This window comes from Podarcis cretensis, assembly GCF_951804945.1.
Source record: "Podarcis cretensis genome assembly, chromosome: Z".
NCBI classification, from domain to species: domain Eukaryota; kingdom Metazoa; phylum Chordata; class Lepidosauria; order Squamata; family Lacertidae; genus Podarcis; species Podarcis cretensis.
In genome coordinates, this window is record NC_137184.1 from 45694179 (window position 1) to 45717538 (window position 23360).

Here is a 23360-nt window from a genome sequence, read left to right on the forward strand (position 1 = left end):
GGTCAGGAGAGGGCACCAGGTTGGTGGAGGTCACAGAGAACCCAAAGTGAGTTTTCACTATCTTGGCTTGTGAGTCAATAAGGTCTATAAGCCATAGGCACTGGAGTAGATGAATTGGAGTCAACTCTTAGGGGCTGAAGTTCCTCCAATAAAATACTTGAGGGCCCCCCCCCAATTGATGGGCATTGCCATTCAAATGGTGTGTGTGTGTGTGTGTGTGTGTGTTGCATCTTGTCATCAATTACTTGCCCCCATAATATTTTATTCAAGTTGACACCCCTGATTAGACCCATCACCCAGAAGCACACCCATCTCTTCTTCAACATTGCTGCATCATCAGGCATCAACAGCTCAGAAGGATAGAGAGGGGAAGGGAAGACTGCCATGCTTCTCCTTACTTCTGTTCCCTGCCTACGCAGGTTTCATTTGGGAAATGGGATTATAAACTCAGTATTTCTCAAATAAATGGAGCAGCACTGCCATTCCCCCCTTCTTGATCCCAGTAATCCAAATATGTAGCATGCTGATCTCAGCACTTCAGAAGGAATAAGCTTGAAATCTCTGTCTTGGGGCCTATTTGCGCTATACATTTAAAGAAGTATTATGCCACTCTAAGAGAGAGATGCCTCCCCCTCAAGGAGATGATTCCCCCTGGGAACTATAGTCTGTTAAGGGTGCTGAGTGTTGTTAGGAGGCCTCTGTTTACAGAGCTGTAATCCTCAGAGTGCCCTGGGAACAGGAATTGACCGCTCTGAGAACTGTAGTTTTATGGGAGGGGAATAGTGGGGAGTCTACAAACAACACTTAGCACCCTTAACAAGCTACAGTTCCCAGTATTCTTTGGTCGAAGCCATGACTGTTTAAAGTGGACTGGTGGTGCTTTAAATGCATAGTGCACATGGGGCTTTAGACTAAATCTGTGAGCCATCTCATGGCTTTAACTAATTATTCTACTGTTGTGTTTATTATCATTTCCCCTCATGCAACCACCTCCTATCAAGTGTAGCCTTTTACCTGAGGAAAAACTCCAGAGAATCCAGAAGTATGTTGTGTTTTTTGTGCCTTTTTGGTTTGGGCGTGGGTGGCGCTGTAAGTTAAACCACAGAGCCCAGGACTTGCTGATCAGAAGGTCGGCGGTTCGAATCCCAGCAACAGGGTGAGCTCTCGTTGCTCGGTCCCTGCTCCTGCCAACCTAGCAGTCGAAAGCACGTCAAAGTGCAAGTAGATAAATAGGTACCTCTCCGGTGGGAAGGTAAACGGCATTTCTGTGTGCTGCTCTGGTTTGCCAGAAGCGGCTTCGTCATGCTGGCCACATGACCTGGAAGCTGTATGCCAGCTCCCTTGGCCAATAAAGCAAGATGAGGGCCGCAACCCCAGAGTCGGCCACTACTGAACCTAATGGTCAGGGGTCCCTTTACCTTTGCCTTTAATAAAGGTGTTACCAGCTGCTGGCTGACTTTCCTTCTTATTGATGTGCATGGCTGCCTTTGTTCTTCTTATTACAGATAGGTAGCCGTGTTGGTCTGCCATAGTCAAAACAAAATAAAAAAATTCCTTCCAGTAGCACCTTAAAGACCAACTAAGTTAGTTCTTGGTATGAGCTTTTGTGTGCATGCACACTTCTTCAGATACAGTGTGTATCTGAAGAAACAGTGTGTATCTGAAGAAGTGTGCATGCACACGAAAGCTCATACCAAGAACTAACTTAGTTGGTCTTTAAGGTGCTACAGGAAGGAATTTTTTTATTTTGTTTTGTTCTTCTTAGTTTACTTTGTACTTTTTGCAGAGCACACATGCCGCAACAGAGTTCAAAATCTACATTTGCACCAAACAGCAATGCTCCTGTCTGCAGTAAGGCTGCACTCTTTGGTTATCTTAATTATTTAAGCTTGCATTGGGGTAGAATGGTCCCACCCCATTAATTAATTAATTAATTAATTAACATAATTAATTATTATTTTTTGTGCAAAGCTTATCTGTGATGGCATCAATAAACTGAGAAAGAGCAGGAGTTGCCAACCTTCTTAAGGCAATAGGCACATTTGGATTTTTTGGGTGAGTGCTACGGGCACCACCCTGGTTACTCAGCCTCCTCCCAGGAGAAACAGAACGAGAGAAGGTGTGCATGCACACCCATTGCTTTTCCAAGTGATCTGACTTAAAAGTAGAATTAATCATGGGCTTTGAAAAGCACCTGTAAATGTCATGACCTCTGAATCGAGCAGCTGCCAAGGCTTGTGAGTCAGGAGCTGCAGATATTCCAGCCAAGGGACTCAGCGACATTCGTAAAAAAACCCCCAAACAAACCCCAGCATTATAAACATGCAACACCAGATGGCGCTGAAGAGCACAAAACATTTCTAGGCGATTTTATGTAGGAATTTTTTTTCTTTTGTTATAACGATTTGATTTATAACTTATTTATAGTGTGTGTTTTTCCCTGTGTTTAGATCCACCGAAGGAATCAGACCAGGTGCAGGGCTGTGAGTCTGCTGGTGGAACAGGAGCTGAAGCTGATGAACATGAGCCCCCCAAAGAGCCTCCTGCAGTGATGGCTGATGTCCAATGGGAGGGCAGAAAGCAGGGAGGCCAACAGTAGTCTAGTTTTGTTCCCATCCTCCTTGCTGCTGAGTTCTATAAGGGCAACACTGAGGTAGAGGAGGAGGAGGAAGCTGGCAGCCAGCACAACGGCTGGACTTGGATACAAGCAAGAAGGTAATCAGGAGGACACTGGCTGAGGGCAGATTTGAGGTTGCTGGGGCAGTGTACTGTGTCCCAACTGCCCTAATGGTCCAGCCTCTGCTGACCTTCTGCATCTGTAGGGACAGAGCGTGGACCTTCATGAGCACCTTCTCCCGAGGAACACCCCCCATCAAGACCTTACCAGCCCAGCACTGAAGGAAGTGTACCAGGCCAGAGGATTAGTCCTTTAAGAATGTACAGTGGTACCTCGGGTTAAGTACTTAATTTGTTCCGGAGGTCCGTTCTTAACCTGAAACTGTTCTTAACCTGAAGCACCACTTTAGCTAATGGGGCCTCCTGCTGCCACCGTGCCGCTGGAGCACAATTTCTGTTCTCATCCTGAAGCAAAGTTCTTAACCTGAAGCACTATTTCTGGGTTAGTGGAGTCTGTAACCTGAAGTGTATGTAATCTGAAGCGTATGTAACCTGAGGTACCACTGTATAGTTAGTCACAACTAAGTGGTGGAGAGACTGCCTGAGAACAGAGGCTTAAAAGGGATTGGTCAGCTCCAAACCTCCATCAGGGCAAGCTGTCCACTCAGAGTTATCTGTGGCTATGGAACTTTCTCTATGGAATATGTTACTGGACTAGACTGCGACATTAAAAATGAAACTAACAACTTCCTCCTTCACCTCTGTGTATTTTTCAAGGGAGAAAATGTCAAGCACCCTCAGCTTCTCATGGTCAAGGGGGCAAGGGAGTGGGGGGGGGGGGGTGAGGAGCTCAGGGCTCAGAGGCTTCATGGGCACCAGGTTGGTGACCCTTAGATTACTGAAATGGTCCCCGAAGTCTGGAGTTTTGTTCCTGTAGGAGAGCTGGAACTCTTTTAAATGATAATTCTTGGCTGTTGAACCACAGTTTTACTGCAAAGCTTGCAAAAGAACATGTGTGTTTATTTTGGGTGGTGATGTTGTAGCAGACACTTATTGAGCTAAAGCGAAGCTGCCATCTGATTGCAGGGTACATTATGCATCTACAACTGCTAAATTGCTAATGGCTTCTGAAGCTCTTCTAATGTATTAGTTCAACAGTATTATTATACCACTCAACAAGAAAATGATACCTTGAATCCATTATAGCTTGAATGATGGTGTGCTATCAGGCGCCAAATATTTGGCTTCCAACAGTTTTAAAAGATAGCCATGTCTATATTAAATTCCACCAAAATAATAATAATAATAATAATAATAATAATAATAATAATATCTCTCTCTCTCTCTCTCTCTCACACACACACACACACACACACACTTTAAAAAGAGGTAGGGTTCACTTAAAATAAATAAATTTCACACCTAAATACTTTGTCTAGGCAACCAGAATACACACAACATAGTGTTATGAGTTGGGTGGGGAAAGAGCAGTCTGTATGCCAGGACCCTTCTAATTCCTGGGTACAGCAATTGTTAAAAATCTAAGGAAAGATTTTAGTTCCTAGAATAGCCAGCTAGCTTCCTGGTAAGGTAATGGCCTAATTATGGGCTAATAAGGAAACAAAGGAAGTGGTTCAGTGCCAGAAGACAAATGGGTGGACCCTCCTTCCTTAACTCAGTGGTAGTTAGAAAGACAAAGCCTGGAAGTAGCTGGAAGTAGCAGGCTGGGAAGGGAGAGGGTTAGAGCCATGCCTGATTTCTGTTTGTCAATAAGGTTGTAGCTATGGGAGAAGCAAGACCATCTTGGAGTGTTATTGCCGTGAACCCTCCCATCATAGGCTCAGATTGTATACGTGTGTAAATAAATCATATATTTTAATGACCACAGCCTCTGCTGAACTTCATTCTGAAGGAAGCACAAACCCTGGGTAAGCGCCTGGAACCCCTGGAATCTCACACTGCTCAGAGAGTGGAGGTGCAACAGTATTTTAGCCTTTTAATCTCATCTTGCTAGATCTGCATGCAGTTTTACTGATGAAGCTGCCTGCTTCTGCAAACCTGAATGTACTGTCTTAGAATGCAATCCTATATCTGTTTACCTGGAGAAAGCTCCATCGGGTTTACTTCTGAGTAGACAGGTCTAGGATTGCAATCTTAAGACTTTTAAAAGCTTTACATTCCCATTGGAGGGTTTCATCTCACTCAATTCAGCAGACACCGGCTGCTCCCCCGGTGCCTGCACACAGGTCTCTGAATTTTCCTGCATGTTTTCCTCCACTGCCAATTCCTCAGGCGCTGCTTCTTCCTCTTGCATGTTCACACACACCTACAATTTCTCCCACACTCCCCTCTTCCACAACAGGCTCCCAGGGAGTGGAAAAATCAATCAGAAGCAGCCTCTCAGCTCTAGCCACCTTACATTTCCCCAATGTGGCTCCCTGCCTTATTTTCAGCTACCTTAGCTGCCCACCCACATTATGGATCTCTTCGGCCACCCCTTCCATCTGGGTGCCTTGCAGCTGGTTCCTGGGTCACTCTCAACCCCCTGTAGCAGGGCCCTCAACTTGCATGGAGTCCAAGGAAGCCTTTCACCTCAGCAAACTGTCGCTGGATCATGTGCTCAAGCCGCCCCATGTCTTGCTGGCTTCACTGCTTCATCTATTGCTGGAGTTGAACTGCTCAAGGAGTGTTGCTGTTCCTCCTTCAACTCTGGCACATCTTGGTCACAGGTCCCCCTCCAGGACATACAAATCCAACACCCCAATACCAAACAGCTGCAAATTTCCATGGGTTTCAAGCACTTACCCAGGCTTCATGTTTCCTGTGGAATGAGGTACAGTAGAGACTGTGGTTTCCCTATAATACGTATATGGTTTATTTACACATACATATGTACAACCTGGGACGCGGGTGGCGCTGTGGTCAAAACTGCTGAGCCTCATGGACTTATGAGTAACGCAACCCCAGAGTCGGTCATAACTGGACCTAATGGTCAGGGGTCCCTTTACCTTTATGTACAACCTGAGGCTATGATGGGGCAGTGATGGGAGGATGTTGGGTAGAATCCACAGCCTTGGATTCTAACAGAAATCAGGCATGGCTCTGTCTCTCTGGCTTCCCGGCCTGCTTCCAGCTTCCAACTTCTAGATTTAAACACTTGCCAGATCCAGGAATTAGAAGGGTCTTGGCATTCAGCCGACTCCGCTGCCCATCAACTCATAACACTATGGTACTCCAAACTACACCAAAAAAAAATTCCTCTCACTTTGAAATATAATCTATACTGTTAGCATATTTGTAAATATGTGTTAAATCTATCCGTTGAAAGAGTCTCTCACACACATACACACTGAACTTTTTGTCCCATGTTGTGTCCCAGTTTTGTGACGTTTTGAATTCAAAATGGTGCTGTTTTTAATGCGGTAATTTATTTGTGGTTTTATGGCACTTCATTCTGATACACATAATAAATGCACCAAGTGCTGATAGCATGGTAAGTGCATTAAAATGCTAAGTTCCCAAAGTACTTTACAGAGCTTTGTTTTACAATCATAACAACCTGCTGAGATACTTTTGAAAAATGGGTTGTGAGCTGAATCTGGTGTGGCTTGTGATACTAAATATTGGCCTTCTACTGCCTTTTACCTTTCCTTACTCTTCTGGACAACAATTCCTATGCAAACCGTTTTCAGATTTGTGCTGCTGGGCTTGCTTCTTTGTTTTTAATTCTACAAAACAAATTCAGAACAATACCTTAGGATGAGTATATCCCCCCCCCCCCAACTTACACTACCATGAGATGATTATTTTAAGGAACTGAAGACATCTAGCCCCTGGCTTAATTATGCAAGCTTTGTTGTGTTTCTTATCCACTGAATGTAGTCTGCAACTTCAGTGTAGACATCATAATCGCCCTTCAATGCACATTCTTCCCAGCAGCTGGCTATGGCTGTTAGAAACCAGGTGCCTTCTACATCTGTGGCATAAGGGCCGCCACTGCCTCCCTGGTGCATTCTCTTAGCTGTGGCAGAGACACCAGCACAGAACATGTTTGGCAAGAGGGTAGACTCGCCATCCCTCTGACAAGTGCTCTGGTCAACACGGTGCACCTTCAGAACCTGGAGAACACTGGCTCTTTTTCGTTGGTCCTTTGGCCTCCACCAACCGCTCACCGTGCCTGATCCATGCTGCAGAAGGCTGTTTGTGAACTTCTCGCCTGCGATGCAAATCGGGGTGACGTAATAGTTCAGCTCCAGCGGTGAATCCAGCTCGAGAAGTGCAATGTCATTGTGGTACCTGTGGGTAGTGTTGTATGCGGGGTAGCGAATCGCCTTCACCACCCGACGTTGTTGTTCAGTGTGGTCAAAAGCGTCCGTATTGTGCTCACCTGATGAAAAAAGAGCCATTGGATACACATAGGTTCTTTAAACGGGAAATTTGGCATTCCGGACTTACACTTAGTTGTCAACACACCATGCTCCAGGCTGTGTCAGATTAAAGCAACGAGTCCAGCACTGAACTCAAGGCACCAGTGTTAAGTATACAATATACACTGAAATGGAAAAAAAATAACTCTACAATGTGTCGTGTCTGTGTCGAACTGTGAAGCATTGCATGTATATTTCTGTTGAAGAGCAGCCTAACAGGTTAATCATTAGAGTGGCTGTATCACAGGACTGCATATCTGCTGGCTCAGTCACATGAAAGAGATGCGATTACAGGTCTGTGTATATGCTAATCTGTGGGCATCCATCTTGGTTGTGTGAGTTCTTTGTTTTCAAGCAACTGGAGAGTATGGATATATTAATTCTGTTCTTCAGTAAATCAGCCTCAGGCTAATGGACTGGATGCAACATATTTATAATCTAAGATACTTATTTCTTTTCAGCTACTGTTGATTAAGATCACAGAATAGGAGAGTTGGAAGGGACCCTGAGGGTCATCCAGTCCAGCCCCCTGCAAATCTTAGCTAAAGCACACATTACAGATGGACACCCAACCTCTGCTTAAAAGCCTCCACCACTTTCTGAAGTAGACAGTTCCACTGTTGAGCATCTCTTACTGTCAGAAGTTTTCCCCCCTGTATGTTTAGTCAGAATCTCATTTCTTGTAACTTGAAGCTATTGGTTCAAGTTTGATTGTCTTTTGAATATTTTAAGTTATCTGTTTCTTATCAACAATTTAGATGCTTTGCTTAGATTTTTATGGGCTGCTTAGAGGTTGTCTTACAATCAAATGGCACATTAACTTTGTTAAAGGAAAATAAATAGATAGACATAAATAATGATCCCATGGAAAGGGAATGTACTTTGTACATGCTCAATGGCATTCTCTTCACCCCACCCCACCCCACCCCAAAGTCTAGGAACAGAATAAGGCTCCTAATAAACCTGTATCCAGCTTTATCATTCTACCAGCCCTCCTGAGACTCTAGGCAAAAATGAAGCCAAAGGTAATTCCAGCCACACCTCAAAGTTGTTTTATCACTTACCTGCCACAACAGTGTGTAGCCCATACTCGATGCAGTGTGCTGCGGTGGCAATCCACTTCTCATTGATGATTGTGCCTCCACACAGTTCTTTTCTCTCGTAGCTGAGCATATAAACCTGCGATGGAAGGAAACAGTATGAGATCAGGATCGACCCCTTAAAGTACATATGCAGTTACAGCCCAATGGTAGTGTTAATGGCAGCTGCCTCTAGAGGGCAGCAAAGGCTGGATGGTGCAGCAGCACGCTAAAATTTGCAAAGAAGAAATGGAAGAGAACCCAAACAAAAGACTTAAAAAAACAACAACAGAGAGAAATACAGTAGCAGGTAAAGTGTATTTACTTATGCCTACATGCATAGAAATGAAGAATCAGGAAGGCTTGAGTGAATGTTTCAGGATACAATCCTATGCAGATTTGCCTGGCAGTAAAGTGAAGCAATTTAGTTAAAATGTAGAATTCTCTCCCGCAAGAGGCTGTGATGGTAGGTTGTGTCATTTTAGGTAGGGAAACTTAATTTTTGCCAATTTCTTCAGTGAGGTGTCTGAAAAATACATTTTTGGGTGTGAGGAATTCAATTCTGCTGTTATTTTTGTGACTGGGCAAGTCTACATTTGAGGAAGAAGCACATAAACTCCTTTCAGAAAACCAAAGAATTTTAATCTGACCTTCTGAAAATGTCAGGTAATGCTAAACAACAGCAACAATTTACTGCAAGTATTTGGCAATCATTTTAATGATTTCTATGCAATTTTACACACATTTTACTTGCCAGGCAAAACTAAATTATATTAATTTAACCAAAATAACCTTTGAATTCCAAAGTCATGTTACAACTTTTTAGCACCCATCATTTTTGGAATTTGAAAGTTGAAAAATTCAACTGGTCTTACATAGGCACTAACTTGGAATTCAATTTCTATACCACCCTTTATCAAAAGGTCCCAGGGTGGTGTACAACATTAAGAACACATTTCATGGAGCATAATTAAAGCAAAAATAAAAAGCATAGTAATAGCATAATAATAAAATAATAATCATCATAGTATCAGTCTCCCTCACCTCACAACTTTAACACACCATAGAGTATTTAATGGCCAAAGGCCTGGGTAATGTTTTGCCTGGCATCTAAATGTGTATAATGAAGGCACTAGCTGAACCTCCTTGGGGAAAGCATTCCACAGATGGGGAGATACTGCAGAAAAGGCCTGTTCTCATGTTGCCACCCTCCAGACCTCTCAGGGAAGAGGCATACGAAGAAGGGCTTCAGAGAATGATCTCGGGGTCTGGGCTGGTTCATATAGAGAGAGGTGGTCCTTGTGGCATAGGAGTCCTGATTTGTTTAAGGCTTTATAAGTGAGCACCAGTACTTTGAATTTGGCCTGGAAACTAACTGGCAACCAGTGCAGTTGTGTCAGGATTGACGTTATATGCTCAAACTGTCTTGTTCTGGTGAGCAATTGAATTCTGCACCAGCTGAAGTTTCCGAACTGTCTTCAGGGGCAGCCCCATGTATAATGCATTGCAGTAATCCAAACTCCTTTTACCATTGTCATGTGGTTCCCAGACGATTGCCCAGAAGGGAATGTGGCCCTGAGACTGAAAAATGTTTCCCACCCCTTTAACTAGAGGGAACGGTTCTCCTGTAGATTACCTGATGGGGGCCTTCTATAGCTACCACATTTGCAAAACAGCGAACTCTTGTTGCATTACCTGCCATGGAACTTCCCCCTTCTTGCTGTTTGTGCTGATTGGCCTGGGAGGCGTTGGTTCCACAAGAGCAATCTGGGCTTTATTGACAGACATGTCCCTGAGGTCACTGGTAGCATTGCTGCTTCTGTTCTTCGCTGCCTCTGGGGCTCCAATCCTCCCGCATGGAAAGGGCACTGTGGAGAAACTACAAAATCACTCATGCACTGGAAAGTAGGCTCTGGTGCACAAGCGCACCTGCCAGAATTTGAGGATTAGCCTTTCCTTGATGTAAAGCTGCTGCTGCAAGCATCATCGGCTCACTCATGTGTCCCCTTTTCAAGGGTAAGCCATAAACTTAACAAGGTGCTTTGTGTCAAATTGGACCATTGGATCAGGTCCATATTGACTGGCAACGGCACTCCAGGAATTAAGACAGGAGGCATTTCCAGCACTCCTGGGACACGATCGGGAACGAACGTAGGACTTTTGCATGCATCACAGGTGTTCTGCCACCGAGCTAGGGCCTTTCTCCATTTGTCCATTGGGTTCACTCAGTCACCTCCACTGACTGAGACATAGTAGGATATACCAGAGATTGAAGCTGGCACCTACTGAATGCAAGACAGGTGTTCTACCATGCAGCTATGAACAAAAGCAGCTCACAACAATGCCGGAAAAGAATCCAGTAGTAAGGAAATCCATTGCAGCACATTGCAGTTGGAACGTACAGTGGTGCCCCGCAAGACGAATGCCTCGCAAGACGAAAAACTCGCTAGACGAAAGGGTTTTCCGTTTTTCGAGGTGCTTTGCAAGACGAATTTCCCTATGGGCTTGCTTCGCAAGACGAAAACGTCTTGCGGGTTTGCTTCCTTTTTCGTAAAACCATTAATACCCGGGAAATCCGCGCTCCGCAAGACGAAGCAACTCGCGGAACGAATTATTTTCGTCTTGCGAGGCACCACTGTATCAGCAAGATTTAAAATAAGCACAGACTCAACATTACCACAGGCTGTCTCACATTACAGTATACTGCATACCACCAAGACTGAGCAACCCACTAGCAATTCATACTAAAGTTTAATGATAAACATACTGTTATGTACTGAGTTGAATAGGATCCAAAATGCAGCAGTCTGATTGGTCCTAGAACAATAGGATTCAGAATGCAGCAGTCTGACTGGTTCTAGAACAATGCAGTAGTATGATTGGTCCGCAGGAGCCACCCAATCCAGCTCCAGGTGGAAGTGAATCCACAACCTGATTGGCCTACAGGAGAATCCCGGAATTAGCCAGTCACGTGGGGCCCATTATAATGTATATAAAGCTGATATTGTGGGGGAACTTCCATTTTTCTTCCTCACCACTGTGAGCTGAATAAAGTGCATGAAATCCACTCTCGACTCTGAGTATATTTCACATACCAAGACAAAAATATAATTAATAGCAAAATAGTACATCAGCCTGAGATCTAAGAAACACCCCTCCTGACTTCTCACTTATTTTTTTAAGGCTTCTTTAGCACTTCATGAAGAGGCAGGGAAAACTAAAGCCTCCTCCCCATCCCATCCCAGTTGCAACTGGCTAGTGAACCTTCTGGTATGACAACTGCAGGTAGCTATTGGCTAGTACCCATTCCACCCAGATTTAGATAGTCTGCAAACAAATCCCTCACCTGGAAGGGAAGAACCTTTTATTTCAATGGAACCTATTCCCACCAGGTTTGGAGTTTTATTCTGCTAAAAGGATAGAAGATTCATAGGTCAAACATTACTAAACAGTGCTCAAATCTTTTACCTGTTGGTTCACAGCTCTTCTGGTCTTCCATCAGTCTGTACCCAGGAGCACAGGAACAGACTGCCTTCCCTGTAGGGCCATTCTCACATATCTGCTTGCAACCTCCATTCTTCGCTGAGCATGTAAGGTCTGATTGGGGGGGGGGTTGAAATTAAATTGAATTTTACTTGAAACTTGCCAAAATACAAGAACATAGTTGTGGCATGAAACAGGTGCAACAAGGATGCTCCCAAATCAACCACATTTTTGATTTGGTTCACACTGGCATGGTAATATCATGATTCCATTTAAAACTTGCATTTCATTCTGTTGGCTCAAGGCAACATACATGGTTCCTCCTCCTCAATTTTAACCTCACAACAACCCTGTAATTTAGGGCTAGTCAGTGCGGTGCCCTCAAGGCACTGTGGAACTCATCACCTCCAGCCAGCGTGGCCGATGGGAGTTGGAGTCCAACAACATCAGAAGAGCAAACACTTTATTTGTGGACAATGCTTTAAGAGACTTTGATAACCCAAGATTGTGGGAATTCAGATTGAGTCAGTAAGGTCTAAAACCACAGTTTACAGGTATCATAGGTACTGGATCAGACCCTTACTGCAAAAGAACACCCCACTCCTCCTCAACTTTATTGCATCATTATATCATTGAGATCTAAAAAATTGTCTTATGCTGATGACATCATTGGCACAGATCCACAGCCTGTAGTATAGTGGCAAATTCAGAAGCGTAGGGTCCCTTTGTGATAGTCACACCCTGCCCCTCAGAGCCACACCCCCTTCTAAGATTATACCATATTCTAAGACTATACAATAATCTTATAATTATACAATGATAGTAATTAGGGATGCATTGAAAAATGACAAGTGCAGATAGCCATGTATTGCCTTTCAGATGGATCTACTCTTCTCTGTGCCGGTACATGGGCAAATGATTTGGAATGCTCCAATAACTTCTTTTGGAATGGCTTACTGTACGTTGTTATTTTAAGTTCCATTGTGCATAGAAGAACTTGCACACCATTCTCTTGCAACCGAGGCACCTGTCGTTTTCAGTGTTCCTAAATACTCGGCTTTGGAGCATGCAGAACAATTCCTCCTTGTGGCACTTCAAATATGAAACAGCCACCCGGGAGAGGTCCACCTTTTAGCATTGCTGTTCACTTTTTAGTGTGTTGTAACAGCCCAACTTAAAAAAGAACACCTTAACTTGTTTAGGTTGCTATTATTATTATTATTATTATTATTATTATTATTATTATTATCATCAAAGGTAAAGGTAAAGGTAAAGGACCTCTGGATGGTTAGGTCCAGTCAAAGGCAACTATGGGGTTGCGGTGCTCATCTCGCTTTCAGAGTGAGGGAGCCGGCGTTTGTCCACAGTTTTCTGGGTCATGTGGCCAGCATGGCTAAACCGCTTCTGGCACAATGGAACACCATGACGGAAACCAGAGTGCATGGAAACACCGTTTACCTTCCTGCCACAGCGGTACCTATTTATCTACTTGCACTGGTGTGCTTTCGAACAGCTAGGTTGGCAGGAGCTGGGACAGAGCAACGGGAGCTCACTCTATTGTGCAGATTCCAACCGCCAACTTTCCGATCAGCAAGCCCAAGAGGCTCAGTGGTTATTTAGTGGTTCCAGGCAACTGAGCACCCATTCCCCATTAACATACCAATCTCACAGTTCCTTCCTTCATATCCATCTAGGCACAGACATTGGTAGTCATTGGGTTTGCATTGACATGTTCCACCATTCATGCATGGTCTTGACTTGCATCCCTCGCCACCTTAGAAATAAAGATTCAATTGTAACTCTAACTAAGGATATCCATGAGTCATATTGTGATCTGCAAATGGCTATCAATGCATTTTACCGCAGAAGCAAAAGATAAAAGAAAACGCAGGGCAGTGACTCAGGAGCAGCATGCCCCCCCTTCTCCTCCAGCCCCACTGCAAGGAGGATATTGGAAGTGTGCACTCCCTGCTTAATGCTAGCTATGGGTTAATGTCACATCCAAAAAAAGAGATAGCTGTGGTTGGCTTAAATGATGCCTTATTATTAAAAACAAGTCAGAAATCAAACTGTGGTTTAGTATCTGGCTTTTTTCAGCAAAGCAGAGCTTAAACTAATTGTCATTTCTTGTTTGGATGCAATGAGAAACTCTGGTCAGTTTAAACCAGCAAGCAGATTCTTCCAGTCCCCTCCACTTCGAAGGAGAAGAGAGGAGAGCATAAGAGCTCTAGGTTCAAGCTGCTTCACTCATGTCATGCTAAATTATGGTTTAGTGATGGGCTTAAACTTCTCATTAATCAAAGGAACCTCTGCTCTGGTAAACAAATCTGGGGAATAGGGACATCAATGGAGGAATCTAGCAGAATCAGAGTCTATGAACCCTTATAGTTTCAAGGGCAGTGGCGTAGCTAGCTGCTTAGGTGCCCAGTGCGGCACAAGCCACCCATGGGGGCGGGGTGCGTTGCGTGGAGCCTCTCCATCATGGGGCTTGCAGGCGCCCAAGCCACCACATCACTACCAGGAGAGTGTACTCTTCCCACCTTGGATCAAATCTATGCTTCCAGGTGCCATAAGAAAGCTGCAGAAATAGCGCAGGATAGTGCACACCCTGGAAATGATCTCTTTCAGCTTTTGCCTTCTGGAAGAAGGTACAGGGTTATAAAGACTAGGACTAGCCGCCTGAGAAACAGTTTCTATCCAAATGTGATTTTAGTTTTAAATGCAGTGTAAGGCGTCTCTATGGGAGTGTATTGTATTTTAAAAATGGGGTATCAGAGTTTTTTGGGAGCTAACTAGGTTGGGATAGCTGGGATAGCAGGCTTGTTGGTTTTGAATGTCTTATGTAGATTCCCCCCCCCCCATTTCATTGTTCTGTATGGGACAATGACAATAAAGATTATCATATCGTATCATATCGTACGGCTCAGGCATGCTGCAGGCCCCCTGGTAAATGCCGGCTGCCATGGTGTGGCGCCCAGTGCCAGCTGCATTTCATTATGTTTCTTGACTGAACTAAAAGTTTCATGAGGCCAATTTTTTAAAATTCATATTTTTGTCATCCCTGCCAGGGAACTGCCATCAAGGCCAGAGGGAGAGAGCGGGCTCCAGAGGGATTCCAGAGAGTGTCCCGGGATGGGGAGAAGCAGCCCATCTTCTGGGGAAGGAAACCAGCGTAGCACCAGGGGAGAAGGAGGGCAGATAGGGGAATCGGTGAGGCGTTCCCATGACTCCTCGCCAGGGACCAACGGGGAGCAGCGGGGAGAGCACGGTTCCTCCGCTGCCCACACCCTCCTTGCGCAGAAGGCTTCCGCGCAGGGAGAGTAGGTGGAGACTAGGCGTCAAAGAGCTTCTTTGCTGGAAGAAGTTCAAGAAACGCCCACTGACGGATTCTGCCAGCGACTGAGACAGCCACGGGTGAGTGGCTGTCCGGACAAAAAAGGTTCACTCAGGCAACCCAGCCAGGTGTGGCGCCGGTTTACGCACGAGCAACCCCTAGAACCATCACAATCCCCCTCAGTGATGACACCCAGGGCGGCCAATACCCACTGCACCCCTTCCTTCCGCCACTGTTCAAGGGATGAGTGGTTGCGTATGCGTCAGTCTTTGCTGTCTCCACCTATTGTCAAAAATAGTTCAAAGCAAATCCATGGGAGTGTAGCTATCATTGTTGAAATCCAGTGTGATGCTAGGCATATTCAGTGTAATATTAAAGACCCAAGCTTCTTCCATGTAATAGATAGAACAGTTCAGTGGTCTGTGGGCTGCTATTTGATGAACGCAGAATATTGTGGCAGCCTGTGATAGCCTGGTTCGCTCCAGAAACTGTGGACCAAAAAACTCATTGGCCCCACACCATGCCAGCTGTGACTGATGGAAGTTGGTGTCCAAACCATCTGGCTAGTGAAGGCAATTGGTGGGTGAAGGTAGCCGGGTTGGCAAAGGTAACCAAAGTCAGACAAAAAGATACTGCTTACCATAAGCGTATGTATTCCAAAATCTGATCTAGAAGAAAAATTATTAACATTAACCTCAATGGTAAATGCAGGCAGAGAAACAGCAAACAGGTTTATAGAACATTCGTATTACTTTAGTATTGACATCCAGGCATTTCACAAGCATTTTGGCAGGTTCACACCATAGGTCAGCATTGCCCATCTGTTCTGAAATATGTCCCAGAGTAGTTTAACAATCAGTCCCTCTTCCAGGGAATTCTGGGAACTGGAGCTCTGGGAGGGGAACAGGAGCCGCCTAACAACTCTCAGCACCCTTCCCAAACCACAGTTCCCAGAATGCTTTGGGGGAAAGCCATGACTGTTGAGGGGCTGTCCTGGTGCTTCAAGTGCCTGCTGTGGATGTGGTCCTAGTTGCGTTTAGTAAAGAAGATTGCTAACATTCCCCCCCCACCACCTGCTCATTCGCCAAAGCACTCAGTGACCAGCATTTGAGATCTCACAATTACCGTTTGCAAGTCATCTTCAAAGACTTCTCTTGCTTCCTCATAATCACACACTTCCTCAATACATTCACGCTCAAGGTTTCCTTGCAGAATTTCTTCCAGTAAGCCAGTATTGTGCCTCTTATGTCGGTGCAGTAGAGCATTTGCCTCATTCTTGTCAACAAAAACTTAAACATGAAAAGAAATTAGAAATCCACTGAGAAGGCTGTTTCCAATGTTGTCCACCACCACCACCCTGTCCCTCGGAGTTGCATGAGGGGGAGGGGGCTTCCCTGCCCTCTCCATTGAGAGCCAGTGTGGTGTAGTGGTTAAGAGCGGTAGTCTCGTAATCTGGGGAACCGGGTTTGATTCCCTGCTCCTCCCCATGCAGCTGCTGGGTGACCTTGGGCTAGTCACACTTCTTTGAAGTCTCTCAGCCCCACTCACCTCACAGAGTGTTTGTTGTGGGGGAGGAAGGGAAAGGAGAATGTTAGCCGCTTTGAGACTCCTGAAGGGGAGTGAAAGGCGGGATATCAAATCCAAACTCTTCTTCTTCTTCTTCTTCTTCCATTGCATCACTGGTGCTGCTCCAGCCCTGTATTCCTAGCGCTACCAGGCCATGCTGGGAATCGAACCTGGGATGTCCCATTATCACATTCTAAAGTACAGTGGTACTTCGGTTTACAAACCTAATCCGTTCCGGACGTCCATTCTTAAACCGAAACCGTTCTTAAACCGAGGCGAGCTTTCCCTAATGAGGCCTCCCGCAGCAGGTGCCCTTCCACCATTCGGATTCCATTCTTAGACTGAGGTAAAGTTCGCAAACCAGGACACTACTTACAGTTTTATGGAATTTGTAAACTGAATCGTTCTTAAACAGGACTGTTCTTAAACCGAGGTACCACTGTAGTTGTGTTCTATGTTATTAATCAAGCACTTCTAGGAGCTTTTTTGTTTTGTTTTTCAATGTAAAGGTAAAGGGACCCCTGACCATTAGGTCCAGTCGTGACCGACTCTGGGGTTGTGGCGCTCATCTCGCTTTATTGGCCGGGGGAGCTGGCGTACAGATTCCGGGTCATGTGGCCAGCGTGACTAAGCCGCTTCTGGTGAACCAGAGCAGCACACGGAAAGGCCGTTTACCTTCCCACCAGAGTAGTACCTATTTATCTACTTGCACTTTGCCGTGCTTTCGAACTGCTAGGTTGGCAGGAACAGGGACCGAGCAACGGGAGCTCACCCCATCACGGGGATTTGAACCACTGACCTTTTGATCGGCAAGTCCTAGATTCTGTGGTTTAACTCACAGCACCACCTGTGTCCCTTTTCCAATGTAGTTCTTATTAATTTTTTTAAAAAATCTGTGTGGCGTGAGCAAATTTTTATCCTGACAGTCTGGCCCAGAGGAAAAAAAAGTATGAGAACTACTGCTTTATAAGTATATAAGAAGAGTCCAGCTGTATCAGGCCAATGGCCCATCTAGTCCTGCATTCTGTTCTCACAGTGGCCAACCAGATGCCTCTTTTGGAAAATAGCAGCTAAATTCAGAAGCATTACTGCCTCTGATCGTAGAGGCGGAACACAGGCTTCATGGCTTGTAGCAACTGATAGCTTTATCCTCCATGAGCAGGCATGCCAGGCCCCCTCAAAGTTCAGCAGTGTCCGTGCTCACATGCTGTGGGTTATGCTTGTGCCAAGCATGCAAGCCATGGGGCGTCCGCATGACATGTCCTCGCACCCCGCAGTGTGAATGCATGACGTCGCCCGGCCCCCTCAATCGCAGTGGCAAGGTGGCATGCCTGTCCATGAATTTATTCAATCCTCTTTTAAAAGCCACCCTCTCTTAAAATCCTCTTTTAAAGCCATCTGAGTTGGCGGCCATCATCACTAGGACCTCGTACCTACAGGACTGCCTCTCCTGGTATGCCCCGCGGAGGACCTTACGGTCCATAAATAACAACACTTTGGAGGTCCCGGGCCTCAAGGAGGTTAGATTGGCCTCAACCAGGGCAAAGGCCTTTTCAGCACTGGCCCAGACCTGGTGGAAAGCTCTGTTGCAGGAGACCAGGGCCCTGCAGGATTTGACATCTTTCCACAGGACCTGCAAGACGGAGCTGTTCCGCCAGGCCTTTGGTCTGGACGCAGTCTGACTCCCTCTTTCTTTTTTTTGATGGAACCCCTTATATGGGATCCTGTATATAAATATTCCCTCCGCTCTTTGCTGGCCCATGTAGGACCAACATGGATAGCTGGCCCTGGTGAATATTTGATGTTTCCTCCCCTTATGGTCTTGATTTATGGGCTGCCAGTTAAACAAGGCTGCATTTTAAGCTGTATTTTAATCAGTTGTTTTTTGTTTGTTTTTTAAACTGTATTTTATATTTGGTGTTAGCTGCCCTGAGCTGGGTAGGGCGGGGTATAAATAATTTATTATAATTATTATTATTATTATTATTATTACTACTACTACTACTACTACATCCTGTGGGAATGAGGTCCACAGTTTAACTATGCACAAACGTTCCCCCTCAACCCTTATGATTCTGAATAAAGTGCTGATTTAAGCTAGAACAGTGAAAGATTATACTTTCTGAAGCGAAACTAGGATCTTTTGTGCCACAAACTAGACCCCAGATGCGAGACGTGTGCTCCTTCACGCTCTCTCCCTTATACTTGCATATAACTGTTTGTCCTTGTTTCTATCTTTTAAAGTATGTATGATATAAAGGTAAAGGGATCGCTGACCATTCGGTCCAGTCGTGGCAGACTCTGGGGTTGCAGCGCTCATCTCACTTTATTGGCCGAGGGAGCCGGCGTGCAGCTTCCAGGTCATGTGGCCAGCAGGACTAAGCCACTTCTGGCAAACCAGAGCAGCGCACGGAAACACTGTTTACCTTCCCGCTGGAGCGGTACCTTTTTATCTACTTGGACTTTGACGTGCTTTTGAACTTCTAGGTTGGCAGGAGCAGGGACCGTCACGGGGATTCGAACCGCCAACCTTCTGATCAGCAAGTCCTAAGCTCTGTGGTTTAACCCACAGCGCCACCCAAGTCCCATGTATGATGTAATCACATCTTAATTACAAGTTTTTATCCTTTATCTGTTTTAAGTCTTACGCGTTCAGTTTATCCATATGTTTTATCTTATGCTGGTCTATGATCGAAATAAAGTTTGATACATATTCATATACATATTCACAACATTGTCTACAGGTGCTGCTATTATCCCTCTGTGGTTCATGCAGAAATCTTTTCCCAGCCCTACCCAGAGATGCCAGAGACTGAACATGAGGCCTTCTGCATGCAAAGCAGGTGCTCTGCCTCTGAGCTGCAGCTGTTCCTCTAAAGTAAAGCATTTGCTCTTCCACCAAGATAAGATTGTCCTGCAGATATTAAGTGCAGAATAAAGTTGTGAGTTTTGTACTACTGAAATGCATCGTGTAAAATGTAAATCTTACATTATGCTGCATCTCATGAGCAACAAATGTCAAGATTATAAAGTGCAGACCTGGAGTAATCCAAGGACAGATGCGAAGCTGACATCAGACTGACAATGCTTTTGGGGTCCATTTTTTACCCCATGCTCTGACTTAAGGTAATAATTAAACTTCCGATTGCCACCCATGGCTTATTTGCCAAAACGGAAGCACACTCTGTAGAGCCAGTTATATGCTCTTTAGTCCTGCTGACTGCAGCGAACAGGGGCTCAACTCTACTCTGAAATGCCTAACTTTGGTTGGATCGCGTTTCTAGTTTGCATTATGCAGCCACAGTAAAGGTAAAGGTAAAGGTACCCCTGCCCGTACGGGCCAGTCTTGACAGACTCTGGGGATGTGCGCCCATCTCACTTAAGAGGCCAGGGGCCAGCGCTGTCCGGAGACACTTCCGGGTCACGTGGCCAGCGTGACATCGCTGCTCTGGCGAGCCAGAGCTGCACACGGAAACGCCGTTTACCTTCCCGCTGGTAAGCGGTCCCTATTTATCTACTTGCACCCGGAGGTGCTTTCGAACTGCTAGGTTGGCAGGCGCTGGGACCGAGCAGCGGGAGCGCACCCCGCCGCAGGGATTCGAACCGCCGACCTTTCGATCGGCAAGTCCTAGGCGCTGAGGCTTTAACCCACAGCGCCACCTGCGTCCCAGACACATCCTTAAATGAATGGAAAAGGAAGCATTTAATCATTAAATCAAATGTGCATATTTTTTTACTCTGTTCCAAGGGACCTTCCTGGTGCAAATGGGTTGCTGACAACAAGGGTTTTTCAAATCTTGTTTTAATTTACCAGATTTACTCCAGAAAGGAAAAATAGAGGGGAAAGACGGGTTGACATTTTGATGTCAATGTAATTCCAGGTAGAACAGAGAACCCCCTGTCTTAAACCCTGGAGAGTTGTTGCTAAATGGACCTATGGTCTGATTCTGTAGAAGGCAGATTCCTATGTAGCTCATGGAACCCAAGATTTTAAGGTGATCCCAATTTTTTAACCCACACAAAGTATCCATTTGATCAGAGCCTTTCTCAACCTCCTGCGCTGCCCAGATGTTTTGAACTACAATTCCCATCAGCCCTAGCTAGCATGGGAGGGGAGTTGCAGTCCAAATCATCAGGGGGGCAACAAGCTGATATTATGAAGGCTGATTTAATGAGAACTCCCTGCAGATATTCCTTTTTTAAAAAAAATATATATATACCCATTTGGCTTCATACTCCAACATTAAAATTATTTTATTGATTGATGGCAATGTCTCCTGGGGTAGCTCAGGCAGTGGAGCATAAGACTCTTAATCTCAGAGTTGTGGGTTCAAGCTCCACGTTGGGCAAAAGATTCCTGCATTGCAGGGAGATGGACTAGATGACCCTCATGGTCCCTTCTTTCCTCCAAGGAGCTCAGGGTGGTGTACATGGTTTTCTTCTTCCTCCTCCTCCTCATTTAATCCCAACAACAACCCTGTGAGGTGGGTTAGGCTGATAGGCAGTGATAGGCCCAGGGTCACAAACTGAACTTCCTGGCAGAGTCGGGATTGGAACCCTGGTCTCCCAGGTCCTAATCTTGACGCTAGACTACACTGGCTCTCAGAGTTCGTTGTTCTTCATTATTATTAGTCTACACCTTATCTATGACGTCAAGTTTAATGGAGCTGCTTCCTTCTTCCTTGCATATCTGCCCCGCAAGTGCGTCAATTTTAAATCCGTACTCTAATAGAGACAAAGACCACATTAGATTAGAAATATCTATTCTTCGGACCTGGGAAGAAACCCTATGCAGCAGAGTGGGAGTTACGTCTGATGAAATTTGTACGGATAACAACTTCAGTCCCTGTTCTGTGCTATTGAAGGGGGTTAAGATTGTGCAAGAACTTCCTCTGCCTGACTGCCCAACTCATATCAGATTCAGTTGGGTAGCTGTGTTGGTCTGATGCAGTCTAAATAAATAAATAAATAAATAGTCCAGTAGCATGTTTGTGTGCATGCACACGAAAGCTTATCCCCAGAACAAACTTAGTTGGTCTCTTAAGGTGCTAGTGGACATTTTAAGTGGGTAGGTAGGGTGCATCTGGCCCCTGTGCCTTTGCTTGCTGACTCTGTTTGCTTGCTCTAGCTGTTAATGAAAATTGGGTCCTGCATGATACTCCTCTGGCGGCTGAGTTTTCTTTAGAAGCTAGGATTTTAAAGATTTCATGCTGCATGTAAATGTTTTGTCACCTATCCGATGCCATGATCCCCCCCCCCACTTTTATCATTGATATACAAATTATTAGGAGAGTAAGTTAAAAATATACTGTAGTTGATTCCCTTATAGGCTAGTTTACATACTTTATTCCTTCTTATACTTCTATCCCATCTTTCCTCCACAGAGCATACACACTTCAGCCTCCACCTTCTCCATTTTATCCCAACAGCAATATTGTGAGCTAGGGCCATAGCTCAGTGGTGGAACAACTGTTTAGCATGCAGAAGGCATCAGGTTCAGTCCCCAGCATCTCCTGGTGGGACTGGGAGCGCTCCCTCTGCGCTTCGGAGGCTTCGCGTTGCTATCGCTGAAGCCAAGGAGCCTGCAATCGCTCCATAGGACGCACACACATTTCTCCTTAATTTTGGAGGGGGGAAAGTGCGTCCTATAGAGCAAAAAATACGGTAATTCGTTCTGGAGGTCTGTTCTTAACCTGAGGTATCACTTTAGCTAAGATTTCATGCTGCTTGTAAATGTTTTGTCCCCTATCCGATGCCAGAGCTCCTCTCTCATTTCAAGTCAGAAGAAGCACAGGTGGCCAGAAAGCTTTTAAATGAACTAACCTTCACATTCAGCGTAGCGGAGGCATCCTAGGAGACAGGCAGCAAGGGTGAAGAAGCTGATTGCCATCTTCTTAAAAGCACCACGGTTGGTTTGCTAATGAATTGTGGACTGGGAAGTCTCTTGGTTTAGGGGTCCGAAGTGCAAGTACATATTTGTTTTGATTTTGGCTTGACTCCAAGGTCATATTTAAATTTTAGGTCACTGGATAGACATTTCAGGACATTTCTGAAATGGTTGCCCCTGTGCAAAAAGTTATTTCATTTTGGCTTCAACCCTCAGTTCATTTCTTACTTTACGGTCCCTGAATGAATATTTCCAGGTGGTGCCGATTTATGCACAAGTTAAGTAAACTACAGTTTAGGGTCAAGACAAAATAAAAAAATTCCTTCCAGTAGCACCTTAAAGACCAACTAAGTTAGTTCTAGGTATGAGCTTTCGTGTGCATGCACACTTCTTCAGATACTTCTTCAGATACAGTTTAGGGTGTCAGATTATGAGAGGAAAATTGGGGAGGTGGGGGAATGACTAAGGCCACGACCATACCAGACCATCAAAGTAGTATCATACCACTTTAAATAGCCATGGTTTTGCCCAGAGAATCATGGGAACTGCAGTTTGTTAAGGCTGCTCAGAGCTGTTAAGAGACCATGATCCCCCCCCCTAGAGAACTACTGCTCCCAGAGTTCCATGGCAAGAGGGATTGTTTAACCACTTTTGCAGGAGTCATTATTATTATTTGTTTTCTGTATATGCGGATATGCAAATGTGAGAAAACAAGGGAAGCAAATAATTTGTTGGATGCAAACAGATAGAACCAATATCCACAATAACCTTCTCCAACAAACAATTGTTCAAGAAACCTTTGCAATAATGGAAACAAGCATATTAATTTTCAATTTTGGCTGTTTGTTGTAGTATCTAATAAAACATTTAACTTCCTCCAAGTCAGTCCTCATTTCTGGGATTTGCATTTCAAAATGAGAAGGAAAGCTTCCATGCTACAATAGATCACAGCCCAGCAATCCTGATCC

General features: G+C 45.0%; 1 protein-coding gene across 1 annotated transcript; it reads right to left on the bottom strand.

Annotated features, from left to right (window-relative positions):
• Window positions 1-6330: 6330 nt before the first annotated feature.
• Window positions 6331-22473, bottom strand: LOC307208304 (coagulation factor IX-like). The gene is made up of 8 exons (XM_079962978.1): window positions 22329-22473; window positions 16065-16228; window positions 15580-15607; window positions 13266-13379; window positions 11591-11719; window positions 9818-9990; window positions 8108-8222; window positions 6331-7003 (listed from the first exon to the last, which is right to left on the bottom strand). The coding sequence occupies exons 1-8, from the start codon at window positions 22393-22395 to the stop codon at window positions 6459-6461; spliced, it is 1335 nt and encodes a 444-aa protein (XP_079819104.1). The 5' UTR covers window positions 22396-22473; the 3' UTR covers window positions 6331-6458.
• Between the last annotated feature and the right edge of the window lie 887 nt (window positions 22474-23360).

Excerpts from the sequence above, each read along its gene's own strand:
- LOC307208304 (XM_079962978.1), bottom strand. The coding sequence starts at position 22,395 with ATGGCAATCAGCTTCTTCACCCTTGCTGCCTGTCTCCTAGGATGCCTC. Across the intron at positions 13,380-15,579 it reads TTGGAATACATACGCTTATG|GTGGCGAGGGATGCAAGTCA; the intron begins GTAAGCAGTATC and ends TTTATTTCTAAG. Across the intron at positions 9,991-11,590 it reads GAAGAGCTGTGAACCAACAG|TGCCCTTTCCATGCGGGAGG; the intron begins GTAAAAGATTTG and ends GTTTCTCCACAG.